The following is a 10534-nucleotide window of genomic DNA, read 5'->3' on the forward strand; positions in this document are numbered from 1 at the left end:
TCCCAGTATAATTACAGGGCTCAAACCTACAGCTGTTATACTTCTATAGTTCTACCCAGAGAAATTTCTGATATCACTATTTTCTATCAAGCACATTAAAAAAATCGACCTTTTCTTTAATGGTGAGATGTTGTCAACAGGACATTTATTTGTTTCTCACCAAGATTTCTCACAAACCTACTTTAAAAGATTAGGTGTTGCATAGGGTTATTGTATAGACTAATTTTGTGTTATAAACTGAAGAAAATGTTCACAAGTGTTTCTGCTCCTTAACTAGGGATTAACGCCAAACCCCTGCCAATGTTTTTCCTAAACTCCACACATGCCCTTTCACAAGCACCCTCTCTCTCACCTATTTTCTGCAACGATGCACCTCCTTAAGGATCCCCGAGCCTCTAAAATTCTTAGGTAAGAATCCACGACGTTAGGACGTACCACATTGTGAAAGGAATTAAACTGAACAGTTTTATCTTTGCTCGCAAAAAAGCAGCTAGTAATTTATTCATACAGTCTTTGTTCCCTCGCTAAAGACAAGTACTCTGCAATCTGTGAGCGCCCTGCAGGATGAGGCAGCACCGATAAGAGGAAGGGGACACGTTTACAGGAGCAGTCACATAGGTCTCCCACAGGAGGGTCTAAGTGTCCTCAGCAGTTAATTTGCGAGCAAAAAACCCCATTGGGAGCCTTCCACCTACTCCAAAAGCAAACATTCTTAACAGGCAGTATTACTGTGGTGTTAAAAGAGGCATGCTTTAACCTAAAAGGTGTCATTTTATGAGCAAAAATGGGATAAACCTTAAGAGACTTGAAGTCGCTCCGTCCTCGATGCCAAAATCTTCACAGCTTAAGATGACCTCCCACCCATTGTGATGTTCAAAACCCAGGAGGATCTTAAAGCCGCTTTGCACACAGTGCAGCCGCAAGCCTTCCTCCTCTTGGTGAGGACTGTCACTGGTTTTCATTCCATGTGTTTGTAAAACACACCAGCCATGTGTGTGAGCCTATTAATTAAAACAAAAACAGAACTGTTTCTGTTGAGCTTTAGAAGTACAGAAACTTAGAGCCAAAGCAGGGAAGGAGAAACAGCAGCGTCCTGTCTGCTGCTGTGATGGCTGCCAGAGAATGAGGGGACTCTATTATGAAAAGCCAGCAAATAGACACCTGAATTAAAGTGGAAAGGAAAAAAAAAAAAAAAAAAAAAAAAAAAAAAAGCTAGGGAGGCTTGTATTGGAAGTATTTAGAATGCCTTTATTATTTCCCTGAGGGACTGTTTAATATCAAAGTGCCTGGCTAGCGAAGGCTTCTCCGTCTAATCTGATTCCAAAGTTAGCCTCTCTGACAAGAGGAGAGAATAGCTTCAGTGGCTTCTGAGGCCATCCTGGGGTCAGGCGTGGAGTCTATTCCTGCCGGAGCTGCTGAGTCACTGCCATCTTGGGGAATCACTTGACCTCTGGCTCAATTGACCTACAAGGTAGAGTGAAGCCTACAGCTGGGAAGGCTCCACATGCAATGCCCCTGTTATGATCTCTGGAATCAACTACAGACTTTGCCAGCCACCTGAACCCAAAGGATTTAAGTCCCAACACTTTAGATAAGGGGCCTTAGAATACAAAAACACCAATCAGTGATTAAAAAAAAAAAAAATCACAGAATTCTTCCCAAGGAAAACATCACCAGAAAAGTGGACCAAAAATATCTAGTCCTCTTTCAAATATGGACTCTATGCCTGAAGGGTAGTAAAAACATGGGTCACATAGCACCCCTCTAAAAGAGATGCTTATTCTGTACCTTCAGTAATTTATCCAGAGCAGGATGTGAAAAAGCTTAGTGGTGTGTGTGGTAGGGAGGTGTGGAGAGAGGCCGGAAGCAACAACAACAGAAAAAAAATAAAGGACAGTTAAGGCATTCATCACACTCTGTGTTTTAAAATGCAAGAAAAAAAGACCTTAATATATATAACATCTTCCTCTGTGAGGGACACATACAGTGGCGTCCCTCCATACCATCTTTCCATAATACAACATTCTGTTCTTTGGCTTACATAGGAACCATAAACTAAATATACGTTCACTTTGTATTTAAAAAAAATTTATTTGTGATCTGTACAAGTGATAAAGTGGGGCTTCCTTGTAGATTTTTAAAGGCAAAACAAAACAAAAATCCAAAGTAAAAATGTATAAATACAATATATATTTTCTTACAAAAATGGGAGATTTACAAAATATACATACTGCACTTGTCTCTATTTTACAAATTTCACATGCAAGAGATACAACACAAAAGATGCCAAAAACTGCATAGTGGGACTTTTAAAAATCTGACAAATCAGACAGTTTCGGAGGTTTAAGGAACACAAGGTCAATGTTAACTTTAATATAAAAAGCAGCTCCACTCAACCTAACATTACATATATAAAGCAACTTGTATTCCTGACAGTACCCTCTATGATTTAAAAACTATTTAAAACAGCATTTAAAGACTGTTTTGAGAAATAGGATAGTGTTGCCAGATTGGAGGGTGGTGTCAAAGGTGGAGTAAAGGTTAGCTCCCATGATTCTCTGCTCAGCTTTAGCCCATTACGCAAAAGAATTGGAGTTCTATTATAGAAAAAAAAGTACATGATTTAAGATTAATAAATTTAAGTCATCCAGCACATTTCAAAGAACTCCAGAATTACTTTGAAGTTTACCTTCTTTTAATGACTTTCCTTAAAAATGGGGCCCATGGTTTGAACTGTCCGCTTCACTCACTGTCATTTCTGCAGGTCACCTTCCCACCCGGCCACACAAAGACAGGGTCAGCATACACATGATATTTTATAAACGGATTTATGGAACAAAGGAAACAGGACAAAATGCTTTTTTACTTTTTAAAAAATTTAACGTTCCTTTATTATGAGGCTAAAGGCATTAGGCTTCTCCTTTTATCTTGAAGGATTCAAATTGGAGTGAAAAAATAGAAAAAAAAAACCCTAAATGCAGGTTTATGGGAAGACAAAAAATGAAGGGGGAGATTTCCCTGAACGTTTTAACAGAGCCTGTTAGATCCTGTGTTCTGAATTAAATTTACTTAAAACAAACACAACAAGACCCCTTGCATTTCCTTTAGCCAAGTCAGAACCTCCGACGGAAAGGGGTATGGAAGCACACTGCCTTTCACTTTTCCTTAAAAAGGAATGTTTATCGCAACCAAATTAACATTCAAAGGGAAACTTCAGATTTGCGCTGCTTTGCCTATAAAAGTTGCTTTCTTCACAGTTGTTCCTTTCCACAGGGAGACACTTGTTTCCTCTTTTGTCTCTTACAACAAAGACGGGGGAAAAATGCATTCCTGTTTTGAAAAGCAACAAGTCATCACTTCTTTTCAGGGTATTAAACCGAATAAAACACCCTTCTTTCTTCCTCCTGCCTTCCCCAGAAAAGGAAAAAAGTAGTAGAAATACCTACTACTCGCCGTCTTTCCCTTGTTGCAAAATGTTCGCTTCATTTCTTTTGCATCCTCACATCAGGATTCTAGGAGGCAGGCCTCCCAAGACTTCAAAATGCTTACTTTACAGGACTTGAAAGGAGTAAAGGAGGAAAGGCAGGCGGGAGGAGGCAGGGGAGGAGAGACTGTAATGTCTGACCCTGGAAATTAACCCATCTGGGCTCCAGTATGGCCCCAGTGAAAAGAGATTACGGTTTGACCACCGCTTAACAAGGACTCTGCAGGGAGTCCTCCCTTTTCCCAACAAAGCGGCCGCCGCAGACAGAGCTGTGCCTTTCACCCGGGCCTCACAGGAGTGAGGACAGGCCACTTGTCTTGCAGCAGGGGAATGGCTCACAGTCCCAGTTCGGCCCCAGAGCCGGGAAGAACTCACAGCAACCTTCTGATCTCAGTCTTTTCGATTGGCCCAGGTAGGTCCGTACCGTACAGGATTAACACGATCACCGTCATCATCATCCTGCAAGTCTTTGCCAGAAGTCTTTTCATCCAAACCGTCTTTCCACTCAGGCCTCTTTTCCAAACCCACGTATATCTCTACATGTATCTTCTCACTTCCAGGTCACTTCTCACTGGAGCGTAAGGAGGTGACAGAAACAAGCCCCCCCACCCCCACCCCGCCGTTCTCCCCCTACCGCGCCTTTCCCCCTGCTGGGGGGTGGGAGAAGGAAGGGTGGGGGAGGGGCCGGGGCTCATACCGCAGTCTCCCCCTTGCTGCTGTGGCTGAGTCTGTGGTAGAAGCGGCGCCACGACTGCAGCGTCTTGCCGGACCAGATCCAGAAGCCAGTGGTGATGCCTACGATCATGGTCATCAGGTACTTGATCATGAAGACAGTGAAGTCGGGGCTCATGGGCGGGAAGTGGCCGGGCGGACAGGGCACCGCGTAGCTCTTGCACGTCTGCAGGAGCCAGGTGCGCTCCCAGTGTTCGCGGAAGGCCTGCTCGTAGAAGTAGCAGGCCAGAACGATGGTGGCCGGCACGGTGTAGAGCACGCTGAAGACGCCGATGCGCACCATGAGCTTCTCCAGCTTCTCGGTCTTGGTGCCGTCGTGCTTCATGATGGTGCGGATGCGGAACAGCGACACGAAGCCGGCCAGCAGGAAGGACGTGCCGATGAAGAGGTAGACGAACAGGGGCGCCAGCACGAAGCCCCGCAGCGCGTCCACGCTGGACAGGCCCACGTAGCACACCCCGCTGAGCAGGTCCCCGTCCACCTGGCCCATGGCCAGAATGGTGATGGTCTTGACAGCGGGCACCGCCCACGCGGCCAGGTGGAAGTACTGCGAGTTGGCCTCGATGGCCTCGTGGCCCCACTTCATGCCGGCCGCCAGGAACCAGGTGAGCGACAGGATGACCCACCAGATGGAACTGGCCATGCCGAAGAAGTACAGCACCATGAAGAGGATGGTGCAGCCCTCCTTCTTGGTGCCCTGCGCCACCGTGCGGTAGCCGTCGTCTGAGAAGCGCTCCACGCACACCGCGCGGTCCTCCAACAGGAAGCCGGCCACGTGCGCCACGGCCACCATGAAATAGCAGCCCGATAAGAAGATGATAGGCCGCTCCGGGTAGCTGAAGCGCCGCATGTCCACTAGGTAGGTAAGCACGGTGAAGAGCGTCGAGGCGCAGCACAGCACTGACCACACGCCCACCCAGAGGCGGGCGAAGCGCCTCTCCTCCTCCTTAAAGTACATGAGGCCGTTGGCGCGGCCCGGCTCGCAAGGGGCGCCGCAGTCGCGCTCGCCCAGGAAACGGTAGCCGAGGTAGGGGGGTACCTTGAGCTGGCGTGGGCACGAGAAGGGGAAGGCGGAGCGGCCCCTGCCGTCAGCGGCCCCCGGAGGCAGCGCGGTGAAGGGCAGGTCGGGCATGTAGGGCGCGGTGGGATAGGCGGTGGGGCCGCCGCCCGCGCTGCCGGAGCCGTCCGAAGTGTTCTGGCCCACGCAGATCTCTCCGGCGCCGTGCACGGGGAAGTTCTCGCAACGCAGACGCTCAGGCCACTGGAAGCCGAACTTGTTCATGAGCGCCTCACAGCCCTGGCGGGCACGCTCGCACAGGGAGCGGCACGGCGGGATGGCCTTATCGAGCACGGTACACACGGGTGCGTACATGGAGCACAGGAAGAAGCGCAGCTCGGGAGAACACTGCACCTTCACCAGCGGGTAGAACTGGTGCACCTCGAGGCCCGCATCCTCTTGGTTCGTGTGACCCAGCAGGTTGGGCAGAATGGTCTGGTTGTAGGCGATGTCCGTGCACAGCGGGATGGAGATGGGCTGGCAGAAGCCGTGGTCCGGCACTGAGATGCCCTTCTCGCCGTGATACTGCTGCGCCCCGGCGCCCGCGGGCAGTGCGCCCAGCAGCGCAATCACCAGAGTACACAGGCCCAGAGGCGAGCGCGACGGTGCCGCGCGGGGGCCCAGCATCGCCGGCCGCGGGTGCAGCGGCGTTCTCAGCCCGAGAATCTTGACAAGGCAGCCGGGAGAGGCTGGGATCCGGGGAGGCGCCGCCGCGCCGGGCGCATGAGAGTCCTCGCGGCGCCGGGGCTGGGCCGTGGGCGGTGCGCAGCCGAGGGCGCTGCAGCTGGGGTGCTCGCGCCGCGGGGGCGCCGCCGCCACCTCCGCCCGGCACCCGCGCAGCAGCCGGGGTCCCAAACTCGTCTGCCTGGGCCGGGGGCGCCGGCGGGGGCCGCCTTCTCCGCTCGCCGCGACGTAACGGTGAGGCTTTTTCTGCGGCGAGGAGCAACAAGCGTCTCCGGTTACCCTTCAAAGTTTGCCCAAGTCTCTTGACTCACAGCACACAGTAACGCGCGCGCCCCCCACAACAAGTCCGGCCCCCGGGCAGGCGAGAGCCGGGCGCCGCCGCTTGCTAGCCAAAGCCGCCGCCTCTACGGTGCTGCTCCGCCTCCTCGCCTCGAGGCTCCGCTCGCCGCCGCCTCCTCCTCCTTCGCCTCCTTCTCCACTCCCCGCTCCTTCTTCAGCCCCAAAAGCTTGGCCCCAAGTTTCAGCCAAACGGTGGATTCTCGCTGAGTCCGATCGGCGTCTTGGAGCCAAGAGCTCAGCCAGTTCTTTCAAGAAATCCAGTCACACTGCGTCCGAAGCTGCGAGATCCCGGTGCCCGCGGCCTGGGCCTGGCCTCTCCAGCCCCGCGCAACCCTGGCCGGTGAGTCCCGGCGCCCGCAGCCGCCGCCGCCCACCGGGAGGGAGCGCAGAGTAACGCCTCGGAGCCGCTCAACTCGCCAGAAGAAGCGTCGGTCTCGCAGGGTTCCGGGCCGCCCCGCCCCCTCCCCTCCCCCTCCCCTCCCCCTCCCCTCCCCCTCCCCTCCCCCCATTCACAAACCACTCCGGGGGCGGGCTCTCGAGCTCCAGGGAGGCCCAATAGCAGCCTTTGTTTTCTGTGTGGCCGCCTTTGGATTGGGTGGAAGTCGGAAGGGGCGGGCTAGGGAACCGGAGAGGCACTGTCCGCAGCGCTCTGGGCGGATTCCTGAGGGGAGGGGCAGGGGGCTGGGAGGGAAAAGTTAAGAAAAACTTTTACCCTGAATTCGCTCGCCGGGGGAGGGGGGGGGAGCGCACCAGAAAGGGAATTTGCTTGAAAGATTTGTTCCTCTTCCGGATACACTAAAATACACATTCCTAAACAGAAGGGCGCACACCGGGCAAGGCTTTTGCAAGGAGAAGCTGAGAATAGAGCAGCGCCTCAGCGGAGAGAGACGTGATCCGGAGTCACTTTAGCTCTCCCCGGGCTGAAAATGCTGGGTTTGGCTGGGCGCTTTTAGGTAGCGGGATCCTAAATGTGGGGTTCGGTATGGGGCAAGAAAGGGGTGCGCCTCGCAGATTGCTTTTCTCTCCCGGGACTCAGACCACGTGAGGCCACAATCCCCTCTCACCCCCTCTCCCCGCGGTAAAAAGGAGGAGGGGCCGCGTCCGAGGAGAAATCGGAGTCGGGCGGAGGGGGCCGGCTTAAGGCAGGAGGAAGTGCAGACCCCTCTGAGGGGAGAGAGCCGGGGAGCGGCGGGCGCGGGGGACCCAGGCCCCAGCCCACCTTGACCGCGCGCACGGCCCAGAGTCTAGGGATCTGGTATAGCTTTAGTGAAGTCATTAGAAAACTAAGACAGTGTTGGGGGAAATTACTGTAAAAAAGACCTGCGGCCGAGTGTCCAGGAACACTGTACGGTTTGAAGCGAGTATTTGATTGCCTTGTTTTCCTTAGTTCTGTGACGCGTGGCCCTTCGGGATCCCACCTTCGTCGCAGAAGCAATGGTTTTGATCCTTAGAATTTCCGTAGAAAAGTTTTCATGCGTATTAGAAACCAAGGGCATTTGCTAATTAAAGAGTTTTCCAAACACAAAGAGTGGTTATCCTTGTTCTTGGGTAGCGTTTTCTGATTGGCAAGCGTCCTTTTGTTCCCGGTCAAATCTTCGCCCGGCTGAAGGCACTGGGCGCGGGCGCGCTCTCGCTGGTTACTCCCGGCGAGATCAGAAGTTACGGGGGCGGGGGCGGGGGTGGGTGGGTGGGGGGGGTGTTTCTCCTCTCTGGCTGGACTGCGAGGGATATCATGAATTCCTATGCAGGAAAGTGACATGTTGAGAAAGGAAAAATCTGCTTCTCTGTCACACACACACGCACACGCACAGCAATCCTATGCCTTAAAAAGTGTTAACTCCTGGCTGAGCCCTCACTCCTGAGAGCTCAGTTCCAGGCGTTAGAGCCCTGGGGGATTTCTGATCAGGATGCATGTTTGCAGAAGTTGCTGCCTCTGCTGCCCCCGGTGAGCCTCTTCTCCAGCAAAAAAAAAAACTGATCCTGAAATCGAAGACAATTAATTGGGTTCCCTTCTATGGGAGACTTTGGCTTCCTCTGTTTTTCTTTTCTTTCTTTTCTATTACTGGTTTACGGGGAATCTGTCCTTCCACTTCACAGTTCTTTGTCCTTCTCCACTCTTGATAATGGGTCTGGAGGGCTGAATCATTTAGGCCAAGGTAGGGTGTCAGACTGCTCCCATTCTCCATCCAGCCCTCAACGGGAGTCCTCATCTTTTTCTTCCAAAGCATCAATTTTCCCTTCACACCCAGGACTTTTTTTTTTTCTTTCTTTCTTTTGGAGTGTCTGCCTCAAGGTAATAGGAAGGATTAATAATATTTTCTTTAAAAATGTTTCATTGCCTCCTTATATATTTTAAGGGCTTCTCATTTTCTTTCTAAATTATTATTCTTATCACCTAACCCTGGGGAGCCTTGATATTGATTGCCTTGAAAGATGTTGTTTAAAGACGGTGCTGCTTCTTTGCTTTGTCATTTAAAGTGTGTGTGGTGGGGGGTTGGAAATCCTTTTTTCTCTCTGTGAGCTCCAGGATGGTCTCCTTTTCTAAATCAAATATTCGTGCTTATTCATCAGGCCACTGATCTAAGTCATCTTTGCTTATTGAGGGAGAAATTACAAGCACTGTCATCTAATAAAATGAAAACTGACAGGATAAAATACTGTCTTAAATACCACTAAAACCAGTTTAGTTATGAGCTTCTTCTCCTCATATTATAGCCCCAGACAACTCCCTGATGAGGTAATAGGAACCATTTTTTAAAAAGAGGGGGGGAAAAAGAGAGCCCTTAAAAAATTCGAGGGACAGGGGCTTCCCTGGTGGCGCAGTGGTTAAGAATCCGCCTGCCAATGCAGGGGACACGGGTTCGAGCCCTGGTCCGGGAAGATCCCACGTGCCGCGGAGCAACTAAGCCCGTGCGCCACAACTTCTGAGCCTGCGCTCTAGAGCCCATGAGCCACAACTACTGAAGCCCACGCGCCTAGAGCCCGTGCTCCGCAGCAAGAGAAGCCACCGCAATGAGAAGCCCTGGCTCGGCAACGAAGAGCAGCCCCTGCTCGCCGCAACTAGAGAAAGCCCGCGCGCAGCAACGAAGACCCAACTCAGCCCAAAATAACTAACTAAATAAAATAAATCTATTAAAAAAATACGAGGGACAAATAAGATATTTTTAAAACAATCTACATGTAAAGTGAAGAAAACACAGCCCCATTTATCTAGATGAAATGTATCACAGATGGGAGTCCTCTTTCTCTGACCCAGGCAGACAAGTGCAAAAAACAGAGAAGCAAAGCCAATTTTGTGGAGAGTGTAGTGTTTTTTAGGATGATTTTTAAAAAACCACTCCAAAATTATTCTGAAAAATAAGAATTTGCTGTTTGTGAGAGGGGTGTGGTAGCTTTCTATGCCTTGCCTGATATAGAATGCTGATTTCAAGGAGCTAAGTAATAAAAGGGAGCAGTTCAGAAAAGTAAGCTCACAGTGTAGGGGCCTAAATAGTCTGTTTTAGGCTCTATGATAAATGTAGTAACATTGGTTCACATCTGTTCAGAATCAATTTAATTGTCTTTTCCAAGTAACAACTTCCACACCCAACTCCCAAAGCCATTAACTGGTATCTTCTTTGGAGAGCTAAGGGTGGAAAATTTTGTAACCGTCTGCTGCAAAACTTCCAATTGTCCCTGCCCTTTAAAACAACAAAGGCCTTTATTTCTTCACATCATAGTCATATGGTTCCATAGAAAAGTGATGCTATTCATTGGCTCCAATTATTTAAATGTTACTTATCTTGGCCAAGTCCCAGGTTTATCTAGTTGAATTACATTCTGATGTCAGGCCAGATTTGAAAATGGCCACCTTCGTGGTGCCACAATCCTGTGGTTGTAGTGAAACTCCAGCTGCAAGAATTACTAATGCAAGCCCCAAAAGGGCAGCTTTTAGCATATACTTTCCTTTCTGGCCTCTCTTTTACCAGACAGTTTGTGACTTTATAACATTGAGGACTTGGAATTTCCAATTGCAGGTTGCCATTGGCTTCTTTTCATTTTAGTTTGGGGTGTTGGATCATTCAAAAAATGGGAACATTTTTATCCCTAAGTGTTATGAAAGTTAGAGATGTCTAGATTGAATGAGAGGAGTTAGAGGAGGGCCATGCTGAAGTCCTGTCGGGTATGCTAGGCCCTCCCATGTAGAGGTGGCTTGTGTGGTAGATCCGGTGATTGAGTCTATTCGACCATTTTCCTTG

At 50.3% G+C, this 10534-nt stretch overlaps 1 protein-coding gene across 1 annotated transcript; it reads right to left on the reverse strand.

The window, feature by feature from the left end:
- Positions 1-2058: 2058 nt before the first annotated feature.
- On the reverse strand, positions 2059-6763 carry FZD7 (frizzled class receptor 7). Its single transcript, XM_082631091.1, has one exon. The coding sequence runs from the start codon at positions 5898-5900 to the stop codon at positions 4176-4178; it is 1725 nt and encodes a 574-aa protein (XP_082487217.1). The 5' UTR covers positions 5901-6763; the 3' UTR covers positions 2059-4175.
- Between the last annotated feature and the right edge of the window lie 3771 nt (positions 6764-10534).

Source organism: Mesoplodon mirus (assembly GCF_964341445.2).
Source record: "Mesoplodon mirus genome assembly, chromosome: 8".
In the NCBI taxonomy this organism is placed as follows: domain Eukaryota; kingdom Metazoa; phylum Chordata; class Mammalia; order Artiodactyla; family Ziphiidae; genus Mesoplodon; species Mesoplodon mirus.

Bases quoted from the DNA above. Each gene is read 5' to 3' on its own strand.
- FZD7 (XM_082631091.1), bottom strand. From the start codon at position 5,900: ATGCTGGGCCCCCGCGCGGCACCGTCGCGCTCGCCTCTGGGCCTGTGT.